Source organism: Silurus aristotelis, assembly GCF_946808225.1.
Source record: "Silurus aristotelis genome assembly, chromosome: 1".
NCBI classification, from domain to species: domain Eukaryota; kingdom Metazoa; phylum Chordata; class Actinopteri; order Siluriformes; family Siluridae; genus Silurus; species Silurus aristotelis.
The window spans coordinates 16,652,750-16,668,088 of NC_139574.1; the positions used below are offsets into that span (position 1 = coordinate 16,652,750).

General features: G+C 39.5%; 2 protein-coding genes across 9 annotated transcripts in view; one reads left to right on the forward strand and one right to left on the reverse strand.

Moving 5' to 3' along the window:
• The first annotated feature begins 4,981 nt into the window (after window positions 1–4,981).
• zdhhc3a (zDHHC palmitoyltransferase 3a) lies at window positions 4,982–14,373 on the forward strand. Of its 7 annotated transcripts, none has more exons than XM_083548451.1 (7): window positions 4,982–5,228; window positions 6,784–7,103; window positions 7,180–7,304; window positions 7,615–7,711; window positions 8,089–8,170; window positions 9,179–9,309; window positions 13,218–14,373. In XM_083548451.1, exons 2-7 carry the CDS (start codon window positions 6,804–6,806, stop codon window positions 13,428–13,430), a joined length of 948 nt encoding a protein of 315 aa, XP_083404577.1. In that variant the 5' UTR covers window positions 4,982–5,228; window positions 6,784–6,803; the 3' UTR covers window positions 13,431–14,373. The 7 variants fall into 7 exon arrangements, with proteins under 7 accessions (XP_083404577.1, XP_083404578.1, XP_083404579.1 ...); XM_083548452.1 differs by having other exon boundaries at window positions 5,025–5,890; window positions 5,935–7,103; XM_083548453.1 differs by having other exon boundaries at window positions 5,026–5,158.
• tmem42a (transmembrane protein 42a) overlaps window positions 14,140–15,339 on the reverse strand; it is a gene marked incomplete at its 5' end in the record, with an annotated part of 6,579 nt that continues 5,379 nt past the window's right edge. The window contains 2 exons of one of the 2 annotated variants that reach the window (XR_014534852.1): window positions 14,140–14,931; window positions 15,099–15,339. The exon at window positions 15,099–15,339 is cut by the window's right edge and continues 32 nt beyond it. Coding sequence is in view for 1 of the 2 variants with exons in the window: in XM_083549526.1 (XP_083405652.1) it covers window positions 15,231–15,339 (109 nt within the window). The other variant, XM_083549526.1, reaches the window with a different exon arrangement.

Consider the following 15,339-nt stretch of genomic DNA (forward strand, 5'->3'; position numbering starts at 1 on the left):
GCCACAATGTACAACGGCAAAGGAAAATTCCACCCAGACCCACTATCACATTCAATATGTTTGTTTTGAATTGTTTGTTTTACTCTTTAGTGATTATGCTGCTGATATGTTTATTATTGTCAGTTGGAATTTAAATTTATGGCATTTGGTAGACTTAGTGCTTTTCCAAACACCATGAAGTTGTGGGAAAGAGTAGTGGAAGCCAGGCTGAGAAGAGGTGACCATCTGTGAGCAACAGTATAGTTTCATGCTGAGGAAGAGCACCAAAGACGCACTATTTGCTTTGGGAATGTTGATGGAGAAGTATAGAGAAGGTCAGAAGGAGTTGCATTGTGTGTTTGTGGATTTAGAGAAAGCGTACGACAGGGTGCCAAGAGAGGAGTTGTGGTATTGTATGAGGAAGTCAGGTGTGTCAGAGAAGTATGTGAGGGTGGTACAGGACATGTATGAAGACAGTGTGACAACAGTGAAGTGTGCAGTAGGAACGACAGACTGGTTCAAGGTGAAGGTTGGACTGCATCAAGGATCGGTTTTGAGCCCTTTCCTGTTTGCAGTGGTGATGGACAGATCAGACAGGAGTCTCCCTGGACTATGATGTTTGCGGATGATATTGTGATTTGTGGTGAGAGTAGGGAGCAGGTTGAGAAGAGCCTGGAGAAGTGAAGGTATGTGCTGGACAGAAGGGGAATGAAAGTCAGTAGGAGTAAGACAGAGTACATGTGTGTGTGAATGAGAGGGAGGGCAGTGGAGTGGTGCAGTTGCAGGGAGAAGTGGTGGATGAGTTTAGGTACCTGGGGGCAAAAGTGCAAAGTAATGGAGAGTGTGTTAGAGAAGTAAAGAAAAGAGTGCAGGCAGGGTGGAGTGGGTGGAGAAGAGTGGCAGGAGTGATTTGTGATAGAAGAGTATCTGCAAGAGTGAAAGGGAAAGTTTATAGGACTGTGGTGAGACCTGCGATGTTGTATGGTTTAGAGACAGTGGCTTAGAGTAAAAGACAGGAGGTGGAGCTGGAGGTAGCAGAGCTGAAGATGTTAAGGTTTACGAGTTTATTAGAGGGACAGCACATGTAGGACGTTTTAAAGAAAAGGTAAGGGAGGCGAGATTGAGATGGTTTGGAAATGTGCAGAGGAGGGACATGGGGTATATCGGTAGGAGAATGCTGAGGATGGAGCTACCAGGAAGGACAATAAAAGGAAGGCCAAAGAGGAGGTTTATGGATGTGGTAAGGGAAGACACGCAGGTAGGTGGTGTGAAAGACGCAGATGTAGAGGACAGGGGGGTATGGAGATGGATGATCAGCTGTGGCGACCCCTAATGGCAGAAGCTGAAAGAATAAGAAGAGGTAGACCTGCTTATCCAGAGCGACTTCCGAAAGTGCTAATTTCTTTTATTAATTTATCCCATTTCAGTTCTTCAAGTTTATTTGTACAGGGCGTTTAACAATGGATAGTGTCCCACAGTTGCTTTACAGAGATGTTATAAAAGGTATAAATAAATATATACATTTACGGTGGAACCTCGGAGCTCGCGAGGGTTAGGGACCAAGACCGGTCGCGAGTTCCGAATTTTCGCGACCTTTTGCTACGCCCCTTCCAACCCAGTAAAAATCCAAAGAACACTATACGAAATCGATTTAAATGAGTAAATAACACTATTTCACTCCATAACACTTAATTATTAGACTATTTTAACAATACTTTATGTAAATTAACAGCAATTACAATGCTTAATTAAAAAAAATAAAGTACAGGTACAGTAAAGTATGCAGTAGAGAAGTACAGAATAATAATGCATAATAAAAATTGTTTTAAAGCATTTTTTAGACAATTTTAATGAGATAAACCTTGATTAGAAATGTTAAAACTAGCGTTTTGAGCAGCTCGCGGTTGCTCACGAGCCGATCTGAATGAGAGTCGCCGGTCGGAATGAAAGTCACGAGCATGCGAGGTCGCGAGCGCTGAGGCCGCGAGCTCCGAGGTTCCACTGTATTGCCTAAGTGTATCCCTAATAAGTCTGTCCCAAATGAATGAAACAATTTCCTTATGGGATGTCTCTGTGCACTAAGCAAGCTCATTGAAGACATTGTTTGCCAGGGCTGGGGTGTATGAGCTTCTGTGGGATGCAGAATTGCCCTTGGCATGCTCAGCCATTATCAGTGCATCAGAATGAATGAACACAAATTTTGACAGTCATTCATTCATTCATTCATTCATTCATTTTCTCCCGCTTATCCGTAATTCGGGTCGCGGGGGCAGCAGTCTAAGCAGACCCCCGCCTTCGACTGCTGCCCAATCCTTACAGCACCGTCCCTTACGGTCCCTCCTGCAGGTGGTGAGCCCACGGGAAGGCGGCCCCACGTCACTCCGACGTCACGGACCTTGATATTTACCTCGTAAGGGACCCCCGGAGCATAGAGGGTTAAGGGCCTTGCTCAAAGGCCCAAGAGTGGCAGCTTGGCGATACCGGGGCTTGAACCCCAGTCCTTCCGATCGGCAACCCAGCGCCTTAACCGCTGGAGCCACCACTCCCCAACCGCTGGAGCCACCACTCCCTATTTTGACAGTCATGTTCCAAAATTGAGTAAAATGTTTCCCATAGGAGTGGAGGTGGGTATGGCAGCACTATAGGGGACCTACTTTGATGGGATGCTCAACAAGCCCACGTGAAAGTGATAATCAGGGTCCACATAGTTTTGGCATTATAGTGCAAGACAAAATTAGCATCAACATATGTTTTTCCAACAATTAAAGTAATATTAAAGAGAAAGCCAGAGTAGATGTAGTGAAGACGAATAAACAAGTTCAGGTTTATTTCTATCGTGCTTTTCACAATCGACATTATCTCAAAACAGCTTTACATAACAAGAATTAAAGCGAATACTGTACAAACACGGTACTTAAATTTTAAGAATGGAACAGAACTCTACAAGGTATGACTGAAACAGAGTTGAAAGTATTACCATAAAATACGAAACAGTGGAAATTGATGCGTTTGAGCATAGTCTACATATGAGGAGGACAAAGATGACAGACAAATGGGTTAAAGCACTGCTGCATCGCAATATTTAGGTTGCAATTTGGGTAATAGCAGAAAACTTAATCCAAAATAAAAGTGCCATTAACTATGGAAGGTTTTCATTTGAAAAGTTAACTCAGAATTCTTTCAATACTTTGAACCACGTGACTGCTGTATATGCCTGGCTATTTCTGTTTGATAGATTTTCATCCCAGCATGGTGCATAACATTTCCAGCACTGCTGCTGTGTTTTATAACTTTATACCGGCACCCAACTCTACACTATCTCTAATTAGCTTAGATTTCACATAAAAAATACTGGAACAGTACATTTTGACTGAGGAGGTACATGATTCAGAAAGAGTTTATTTTTGGCCCCCTGTAGCGACTTTATCTAAGACAAGACTAAAGACTGAAACCAGCTGTCCTGCACTTGATACAGTTTTCTAACATACATCCTAGCTGCTGGTTATACAGGTTGAGAAAGCAAGTTCAGCCAGACTGAGCTGCTTTCTGGGTTGCAAACTTTTACCAAGGAGAAAGTGTATAATACATGCAAGTAGCTAATACACGTTCCTAATAGAAGGCACTAGATGATGTCCAAGATGCCATAGAATTGGCATGTTTGCTTATACATCATGATCATGGTAAATCAATTGACAAATAAGGGTCCATTACATTTTTGTAAATAAGAGTATAATAAAATCTAAATCTAAAATAAAATAAAAGACTTCATACATGTTTCAAAAGTCTTAAGCTTTGACAGGATACTATTCATTCTTGCGGACTAATGAAACAATAAAAGAGCAGTCATGAAAAAGAGAATATCCAGCTTTATACAGAGAAGTATAGAGAAGGTCAGAAGGAGTTGCATTGTGTGTTTGTGGATTAAGAGAAAGCGTACGACAGAGTGCCAAGAGAGGAGTTGTGGTATTGTATGAGGAAGTCAGGTGTGTCAGAGAAGTATGTGAGGGTGGTGCAGGACATGTATGAGGACAGTGTGACAGCAGTGAAGTGTGCAGTAGGAACAGACTGGCTCAAGGTGGAGCTTGGACTGCATCAAGGGTCAGATCTGAGCTCTTTCCTGTTTGCAGTGGTGATGAACACGTTGAAGGACGAGGTCAGACAGGAGTCTCCCCGGACTATGATGTTTGCGGATGATATTGTGATTTGTGGTGAGAGTAGGGAGCAGGTTAAGAAGAGCCTGGAAAGGTGGAGGTACGCGCTGGAGAGAAGGGGAATGAAAGTCAGTAGGAGTAAGACAGAGTACATGTGTGAATGAGAGGGAGGGCAGTGGAGTGGTTAAGTTGCAGGAAGAAGAGGTGGAGAAGGTGGAGGAGTTCAGGTACCTGGGGTCAACAGTGCAAAGTAATGAAGAGTGTGTTAGAGAAGTGAAGAAAAGAGTGCAGGCAGGGTGGAGTGGTTGGAGAAGAGTGGCAGGAGTGATTTGTGATTGAAGAGTATCTGCAAGAGTGAAAGGGAAAGTTTATAGGACTGTGGTGAGACCTGCGATGTTTTATGGTTTAGAGACAGTGGCTTAGAGTAAAAGACGGGAGGTGAAGCTGGAGGTAGCAGAGCTGAAGATGTTGAGGTTTTCGTTGGGAGTGACGAGGATCGACAGGATTGGAAACGAGTTTATTAGAGGGACAGCGCATGTAGGACGTTTTGGAGATAAGGTGAGGGAGGCGAGATTGAGATGGTTTGGACATTTGCAGAGGAGGGACATGGGGTATATCGGTAGGAGAATGCTGAGGATGGAGCCACTAGGAAGGAGGAAAAGAGGAAGTCCAAGGAGGAGGTTTATGGAGGTGGTGAGGGAAGACATACCTGCATGTTGGTTTGAAAGAGGCAGATGTAGAGGGCAATGGGGTATGAAGACGGATGATCCACTGTGGCGACCCCAAATGGGAAAAGCCGAAAGAGCAAGAAGAGTGTAGGCTGTGCGAGAGGGGGCGTGGCCTGTTAGTTCTCGTCTGAGCAAGAAGTCCCTAGGAAGGGGCGTGGCCTGTTCGCGTTTCTGCCTGTCAATCAGCGAAGGGAGGCGTGGACTCACAGAAAAATGCAGCTTTCACAACAAGCCTCTGGGTCGTATTCGACGAAATTGGATTTCCCTTACTATTAGGAACCGAGGAACGGAGCGGCTGCTGTATGTCCTCTTCATATTTCCGTTTTATACCCGGATGAAGTGATACGCGAGGAGCATTTTGAGCAGTAATGTAAGTAAGCCGTGTGAAGCGGCTTTCGGCCCAGGTAGCGCAGACCCTCATGTAGCTTTCTCGCGTTACACTTTATCTCGAAACCGTGTGCCTTAGAGGTAGCGCTCTAATGTGGTCTTTTTTTTTAAAAACAGTTTCCTCGTCCAGGTGTATATCTGATTGCTCAATCCTTAGCACGACTTGACTCACCAGAATTGCTCTGTGACCTGACAAAACCTGATTAGCTTCACTTGCATCTGATGTCAGTGGTTCTATTAAATATACATTTGAAGGGTAGGGTTACTAGCAGTACTTTTATTATCGGGTTAGTGTGACACTGAGACACAGAGCGAGGACGACGAGCACAAGGCTAGGCGAGAGATGGAGTATTAGCCTAGCACATTTTATACTGAGCAGTATATGCGGGTTTACCCCAAGCAAGGGTAAATATGATCGCAGTTGCTTCCATGTACTCAAACAATAGCACAAGATACATGTTTTAAAGCTTTGACTCAAGGTATTTTTGACTGTTTTTTTTATTATATTAATGTACAGTATTAATCTATATATCTTAGTCTATAGTCTTTTGTGTTGCCCATTGATATGATCATGTATGTTTCATTCTCTCTTTTTAACAATGTTACAACTTGCTGGTGCACCTAAGTGTGTGTGTGTGTCTGTCTGTCTCTATCTATCTATCTATCTATCTATCTAGATAGATAGATAGATGGATGGATGGATGGATGGATGGATGGATGGATAGATCTCATGTACATAAAAAAGTATTTTATTAGTTTTGACCTCTTTAATGCACCTTAATGTGCAGTCCTTAGATTCCCACCTTTATTCATACAAATATTATAATATTTATTGTAAAAGTGTATCATAGAGGTTTTTTATACATTTGAATATTTTGTGATATTTTCATTTAAACTAGCTTTAATAATCTTCAAGTATTAATATTCTTCTATGTCTTGTTGCTTCTACTTTGTCGTATGTCTGTGAACTGGCTGTTGTAACATATTACAGATTCTCTGTGGGAAATTATCTATCTATCCAGCTATTGAGATATCAATTGATCCATCATCTTATTTGGTCATTTTAGCCACATTTACTTTTACGGTAATCACAGATAAGTCTCTTAGGGGAATCCCGGAAATGTGGAGTCTAGCACAATGGATTTTTCTGCTCCAACACCTGATTCAGCTCTTTTGTAAATAACCAGGTGTATTAGAGGGAGATAAAGGAGTAATCTTTAAATCGTGAGGGCCGTTGGGCAAACATGCTCTGGAAACATGTAGAAATCTTGTTAAACCTCCATCTGTTTTATATCCTGTGGTTTTTTTTTTTGGAAAGTGGTATCTGCTGAACCTGGTGCCTGTGGAAATGCGACATCCATGACCTTAAGGATAACATATCAGCTTCTATTCAAATCCGCTTGTTTTGCATACAAACTATTTACAGGCAGTTAGAATCCAAAGCAACCATATATCAGTCAAATCTGTCCAACCAATGAGAACTAATTTCTGGAGCAACTACACATTAACGATTTCTTTCTTGTTGTGCCTCTCTTCAGCATGAAGCCTTTGTGATAGGATGAGAAGCCCAGTTCCTCGGTTCCGGGACGTCGAGAAGCAGGCAGGCAGCTTGCAACCTGTGCAGTGTGTTCCTCCCTGTCATGACAGACAGAGCACCATGTGGTTTGTTCGGGATGCCTGTGGCATTGTCTGTGGCGTTATCACATGGCTGCTTGTTCTCTTTGCGGACTTTGTCGTACTGTTTGTCATGCTGGTTCCATCCAAGAACCTCACCTACAGCTTGATGAACGGTGCAGTTTTTAACAGTCTCGCCTTTCTGGCTTTGGCATCGCACTTCAGGGCCATGTGCACAGATCCGGTAAGTTTGTGTTCACGCAAAACTAATGCTGAAAGGCGTATGAACAGTTGCATTTTAAGTCATGTATGTTTTTCAGGGTGCTGTACCAAAAGGAAATGCCACAAAAGAATACATAGAAAGCTTGCAGCTGAAGCCAGGTCAGGTAGTATACAAATGTCCTAAATGCTGCAGCATCAAGCCTGACCGAGCTCACCACTGCAGGTATGAAGTATGATTTTTTTTTTATAAATTTTTTTATGATTAAGATTTTAATGATTTGCAATGAGGTATATCACATATGCTGGCCATGTGTACTGGATCCACATAATTGTGTGCAGATTTAGGTCTATGAAGATTTAGACATAGCATGGTGCTGTTTCTAGCTCATTCGTCCATATTTACTGGTGCAAAAATGATCATTTTTACATGGTCTTTTTGTATTGTTATAAATGAATAAATCTTGACAAAATGCGTTCATGGGAATCGACTATTTATTTATTTTCTCTTTCGTATACTTGTTTCTTTTTATCAGTGTCTGCAAGCGGTGCATTCGAAAGATGGATCACCACTGCCCATGGGTCAACAACTGTGTTGGTGAAAATAACCAGAAGTACTTTGTGCTCTTCACGGTATGTTACACACTTGGGTGTGAGTTGGGATTTCATTAATAATAGTATCTTCTGTACTGGGTTTTTGTTTGTCTCTGTGCGTAACAGGTCAATCTGATTTTGCCTGCAGTTATAAATTGCCCAATTTGTCAAGATGTCGTCTACATTGTTAAGAAAATTCTGGATTGTAGAATTTGCATGGCCAAAACATGCAACATGCAAAAAGTATAGAATGGACACTCATTCTAATTTTAAGGCATAACAGTTGTATTATTAGCAAAGGTTAAATATGTATAAGGCACAAGTTCTTGCAGGTTTATCTGGAAAATATGTATGTATATAAGTTTAGGTTTAATAGAAGCTCAACAGGACTGTAATTCTGTTTCTTTGCATTTCAGATGTACATTGCACTCATCTCATTGCATGCCTTGGTCATGGTGGTTCTCCATTTTTTGTACTGCTTTGAAGATGATTGGACAAGTAAGTAAAAGCATTTACAATTATATTTCACAAGGTGAAAAAAAAAAAATCACATTTAACTGTTAAGATCTTGTGTTTGATTTTATTTAGAATTATTTACATTTACATATAAAATGTTTTATGTATTTATGTGAACTGATGTCACACAGTGTGAAGTTTATTTCTGTATAACGGGGATTGGGTTTCTGACGGTCTCTTCTTCTGGGACTATAAATCCCTCTACCAGACCACACAAACGTGTGAATGACCGGCAACTCGTGCGCACGTTTAGTTTCCGTTCCAGGTCACTAAATTCTAGCACTACAACCCGCACCCACCAGTCCTTACTATGGACCTTCATCCACACGCTTCTGCTTTTCAGCGGAGGGAAGGGGGAAGTATTGAGATGTTTCTTAAAGATGCACAGCCACCAAAAATCTCAACTTCAGCAGTAGTGTGCCTACAGATTCACGCTGTTGCTTAAACAAGATCAACACTTTACATAAGAAATAATGGAACTCCATGTTGACAGGAATATAGGCTTATGTGTGTCATTCTGATTGAATGCGCAGGCACATGTAAACACTATAACGGATTAGATATTAGATAGCATCTCATGTAAACAGTCTGATTTGAATCTGAATGACAAAAAAGTGTACATGTAAACGTGGCTGCTGTTTCTTCATTAGCAATGTAAAATATACATGCTTAAGACGGAAGTCTTTCATTTATTTATTGTATGTATCTAATTAACTATTGTTAACCTGCCAGTGATGTTTTATTTAATGTTGCTGTATAAAAAAAAAAAAAATGAACAGTAGAGTACATATCAATATCAGTTTCTCCCAATGTATAATAGTGACTGATCTCTGCACTATTCATAGCTGATAAATGCCATTGGAGAGTCCGTATCTTGGAAGATTAACTAATATCGTGTCTTTAAATACAAGCAGTGTGGAGTAGGTTGTGTCTTTCCTGCTCTTTACCCTGCTGTGTGTTAAGCACCCATCCTTTCCCCTCCAACCCCAGAATGCAGTACCTTCTCACCTCCAGCAACAGTCATCCTCCTCATCCTCCTGTGTTTTGAGGGCCTCCTCTTTCTCATCTTCACCTCTGTGATGTTTGGCACCCAAGTCCATTCCATCTGTTCGGATGAGACGGTGAGTGACCTGAAGCCTTCCCCTCTGCCATCTTTCCATCTTTGCTCTAGAAAATGTCTGTACAAGCGCCTTTCTTGGTTCTGTGGTGACTCTACAATGATTAAAAGTCAGAAATACCACTTGAACAGTATTTAGAAAACCTCAGACATAAATAACTGTGCACTCCTGACCCAGAATAGATCAGACGTAACACCATTCCCCACTAACATTATAACTGGGTTATCCTTTAGCCTAAATAGATTTTCTTTGACACTGCCTTTATGTTCACTCATAGTAATACTTCAAACATTACATTAAAATACTTATAGTCGGTGTAATTATTAGCACAGTCCCATTTCATTTCTTCCTTTAGGCATAGTGCAGTCAGCAAAAAAAAAAGAATGATCCATTTGTCCCTAAATTTCCTATTATTACATTTTGCATGTAGGAAACTCTTTATTTATGGGTGAATTTTAAATATTAACCACATCTATCATGTAAACCAGATAATAAATCAAATAATTATATATGTTGAATTTGAACATACTTTGATTTGTTTCTGGTACATCTTTTTGTGTTGCTCTGCTTACTAACCCACATTTGCCTCTTTTCTTATAAAACTGACCTCTTTGTATATTACTACTTTCATTTTCTCAGGTCAAACTACATTATAGCTTAGAAGTTTATTTATTTTTATTTATTTATTTTTTTTAAAGAAATTTTTTAAAACATGGTTCTTCTGGCAGTTAGAGGTAATCAGTCACATACACTCTGAAGTTTTGTCTCTTGTTTTTAGGGTATAGAGCAGTTGAAAAAGGAAGAGAGAAGATGGGCTAAAAAAACTAAATGGATGAACATGAAGGCGGTATTTGGACACCCCTTCTCAATAGCATGGTTTAGTCCATTTTCTACACCTGACCATGGGAAAGCTGATCCCTACCAGTACGTGGTCTGAGTTCAGGAAGAATAGACCCCTACCCCCACCCCCCTTCCCTATCCAGCTTTACGGTAGAGACTGGAGTGGACCTGTTTAACTCCAAAAACCGCTCGCCAGCATCTGTGATTGTAATCCTGACTTGAACAATGTGTCTTGCATTAAATTTACCAGTGGGACTATTTTATTGCTGTAATGAAACTTATATGTAAAACATTTATCCCATATCTTATATCCTTGCATCCATTCTATATTTTCAGAGAAGGTGCAGTTTAGAGGCTTAGCTCATTTTACACCAGATGGAGTAGCCACTTAGGCTCAGTTGCAGTCCTGCTAGCATGGCGTTAATCACTGAAGCCTTTGACTGCACAATGAATCTTTTGTGAATATGCTTGGGCTTTGCGCCACCTCTTTTAGGTGCACTCTGAGAGCCAACTTGCCTCTTCTATTGAGAAGACAACAACGCAGTTAGATCCAACCTATCTAAAATCTCATCAGTGTTCTCTAGGCCAGATGTTTTGAATCACATGCAGATTGGTTGATTCAGTTTCTAAACATTATCTGATCTGGTTGATGTACAGTAGATTAATGATTTATAGCCACAAAATGAAACTGATTGGTATTTAAGCAGTAAATGTCCAAAGGTCTGATTCTACTGCTGCTTATGATGACTGACTTTCTTTCGGCTCCTCCCGTTAGGGGTCGCCACAGCGGATCCTCCGCACGTTTGATTTGGCACATGTTTTTACGCTGGATGCCCTTCCTAACGCAACCCTCCTTAATTTATCCGGGCTTGGGACCGGCACTGAGAGTGGCTGGGGATGGTTCCCTGACCGGGGATCGAACCCGGGTCGCAGCAGTGAGAGCGCTGCATCTTAACCACTAGACCACCAGGGGACCCTACTGCTGCTTATGATAATAAACATAATCTAGTACAGTATAGTGAAAAAGGTGGGATAAACACAATGACACATAATAGTGTTAAGTAGAATGTGTAGCCTGGTTCAATGAAAGTTTGACGCATTACTACTGAAGTTCTACTAAAGATGCGGCTGTCACATGACTTATGAAACGAGCTTGAAAGCATATTACTTTTTAAAATATGCTTGTGTTCTGCCAATTGTGTTCCATCTGGTGTAAAATGGGCTTTAAAACTGTTGCGCAATTAACTTTATGTACATGTACAGTATATTCTTATTCACTTGTCTATATAAATTATGAGTTTGGGAACAAGGGAGAGGATTCATTCTGTAACAATTAATTTCTGTAACACTCCAGCCAAACAGCTTTTTAGGTCTTGATTATTGATTAACTCATTTTTTTTTTTTTTTTTTATTATTAACATTGTTCCTTGTTGTTCTGTTTCTATAAATGGTCCAAGTGGAGCCTGTTCTGAACCTTTCTGTCCTTTTCATTCCCTGTCAGGAAATAAGAGTGTTAACTGTAGTTAGGAAAAATGGACAGCATATCATGCTAACTATTGTTACTACTAAATAATGAGTAAAGATATAAATACACAAAGAAGATAATGTATGACAAAGTCTTATAAATCAAGCAACTGTCCTTGTTAAAGGAGCATATTAAATAAACACGTTTCCTGTGGATCGGTGCAAGACCATTTTACTTATATTATTATTCATAGACTTTACATCGCAGCACTACACTACGTCTGCTGAGGGAAGCTGGCTCATTGTGAATTTTTATTTTAAATCTGTAAATATACATTCTTTTTTTATTTGTTTTTTTAACCTGTTTAATATTTTATACAAATTATCAATTTCTTTTTTTTCATTAACACTCATTAACAAAAAAAAAATCTTAAATGTCATACTGGATATATTTATGGTTACTGGATATAAATTAGTTGAATTTGATTGAAGTTTTGAAGATGCAGTGTCATTTTTAAAAAGTGTTTCATACCAGTTTTCATGTTTCTGCCTTTTTTTTAATAAGCATTTTATCAGCCTGGAAATGTGCTCCGCTCCATTTAGAGAAAACAGACTGGGAGAAATGTGCTTTAGGGGGAAGAGGAAATCTTATGAATGTTCTTACCGACATTACACTTACACTCTCAGGCAGCAGAGGGCGCTGAACATTACAATCTCCTTATATGGGACATACACCTATCTTTCCTAAACCTATAAACCCTTAAACTTAATTTTCTGTTTCAGGTGCTGGTGTTTTAGTGGTTCCTTGGTCAGTTTTCTGAATCTGTACAAAATGGTGGTGTTTTTTTTTTTTTTTTCTTTTTTCTCTTCTTCTTAGGATTGAGCGTAAATGAACAAAATAATTAAGCATGACAGGCTATATGAATGGCAATCACTGGGACTTTTGGAGAGTTTTCAAGAATAAAATGGATTAAAAAAAACTAAAAAGAAATCCTTGTTTGTGTTCTGTACTTTTTTATATCTTAATGTCCAAACTACCTGTATTGTTCTCTTGTTTATTTGCTCTTCTTTCACTCTCTTCTGTCTCAATATTTTCAGTATCTAGTTCTTTTCTTCTCTAGATGTCTGTGATTCTCTGTTTTAAAAGCTGAAAGTTATTTTAAAACAATGATGTCATTCTGATTGGTCTGAATCGGAGGTAAGCCTTGATTCCCCCACTGGCTAATGTGCCAGGTAAATCTGAAAACGGATTTAGTGCCTGAATGCATGCAGATGCTGTATATAGGAAGGTAGATTTTCTTTTTCTTTGCTGTGTATGTTCTCGATTGTCGAAAGCATGTTGCATGTGCACTTCCCCCCCCCCCCCCTCTTTTTTTTATTCATCCACATATGACCTTTTACATTTGTAGGAATTAGTTCTGCATTCTCTTCATTGCCAAAATGCACAGCTATGATTTGTCCCACATCGCACTTCATCCGGACCACTGTGCTTTATTTTACAGTGGCATTCACAGGATGTTCAGTTGGTGGATGTTTTCTAGTTGTGCATGCACTTTAAAATAAGCTCATGTCTAAATATTGTGTTCTCTATTTTTTTTTTTGTTTAGGGTATTGAGCGACTAAAAGGAGAGACTCCAACATGGGAGAAAACTACATGCTGGGAAGCCATGAAATTAGCATTTGGTGATCCTTTCTCTCTGGCCTGGTTCAGTCCCTTCTCAGACCTTTCCTGTAGGACAAATGACTCAGCCAGCATTCCTGAAGCCCCACAAGGGGAAATAATAGCAGAGGATGTCATTGAAATCCCCTTACAAAATTAAAGACTTGCTGAACGGTGCATGCTGGGCCTCTAATGCAGAAGAATATGATCTTCAGACTGGTATTAGATGGAAACTGTGGACCTATTTATTATTTTTTTCACTTTTTATTTGATATAACTTTATTGAGCTCATTATGCTTCAATATATAAAGCCATGTAAAAACTACATAGAGCTTATCTGATAGTATTGATAAAGCATTGAGAGTGAACTACAAGCAGGAATTGATTTTATATTCCTAAATGGATTTTATTTCACTTCCGACGATGTCTGAAATGAAGGACGTTTCAAACGAGTACTTGGAACTTGCATGCTCAGCTAAAAAACTTGTAGCGTTTAACATTTTAAAAAATCTTTTTCTTGCCAAGTGCCTTAAAATGTAGAATTAACCAGAGTTTCCAGTAATATTAGAACACTTAACATCTATTTCTCAGTGGATTTCATGATCTCAGGCATACTGTCATGACATGGATGATGTATAACAGTAACAGAAATATGTATTTCTTATCCAAATATACCTATGTTTCTGTAACTTAAACACTATGATGACTATTTGTGGAACCGACCTGACCCTACTATACTAAAAGGTTAGATTCTAAAAGATTAAAATCTAATAATCTTGCTTTTTTTTTTTTCACAACTAAATGTAAATTGTATTATTTTGAAACATTTATATTTTGTTTAAATTAATGTGAATAAAAAGAAGACACACTTTAATAAAAAAAAAAGTTTACTTCAAATGAATGCGCTCTGTGTTTCAGCACCACACATGCAATATTGATTCAAAAATGTTGTATTGAATGAGGTGTCAGAAAGCTGCTCCCTTTTAGTGACTGTGTATTGTGTATTCTGTTATACTATTGTGGTTCTGTGAGCTATACTATAGGTACAAAAGTATTGGGACACCTGGTTTTGTATCCATATTTCGTACTTTACAAAACGTACCTATTGCATAGTATGCCTTAGGATGCAGTAGGATTACATTTATTTCCTTCACTTGAACCAGGAGACCCAAACCTGTTCCAGCATGAAAATGCCCGTTTACAAATGATGAATGAATGAGCACAAATCTTCATTAGCAGACTCCAAAATCCAGTGGAACATCGTCCCACAAGAAGGCAGTTATTATAACAGCAAAACGAGACTAAATGTGGAATAGGATGTCCAAAATGTAGATAGGAACCACAAACTGGTGTCCAGGATAGACATACAGAGAACAGGGATTATGGTTATAACCTGATGCTCCCTTTCGCACCAGTATCTCCTTGTGTGAAGTGGTGCCAGACAAGCCTATTCTGAAGACTGACCATCAAAACAGTCCAGACAAGCAGCTGGATGTTCCATGACCTAGAATCTAGGCATCCTGGAGTCTGCAGCCATATACAAGTTTGTGCAACCTCACAAAATAGAAGGTCTAGTATGAGCCATCTTAATGGAACAATACACATTGATTAAGCATATTATTAGGAACATGTACATTCATGCAATCCATGTGGAGGCAGTACTATGAATAAGATTATGCACATATAGGTCAGGTAATTTTCCATCTGAATGGGTAATAATGTGGTCTTAGTAATTCTTAACAGCAACATTGACCAGGATCTCAAATACATGTCACATCTTATGGAATCCATGCCATCAAGAATTTAAAAAAGCAAAAGGGGTCCCTACCCTGTATATTCTCCCTAATATAGTGTTAGGTAAGTTTAGCCGTGAGGTCATAAAACGCTACAAACCGCAATAAAAATGCAAGGAAAAAATGTGACGATTTTTTGAATCTTCAAACACAACACCATTTAAAGATCAGTCTTCCTTTTTCACATCTATTTGTTTGCCATGAAGAGATGATCCATGCAAGATGAAAAGCCCCAACAATGTTAGTGAGATGCCAACCCACCATAATAGTGCATGG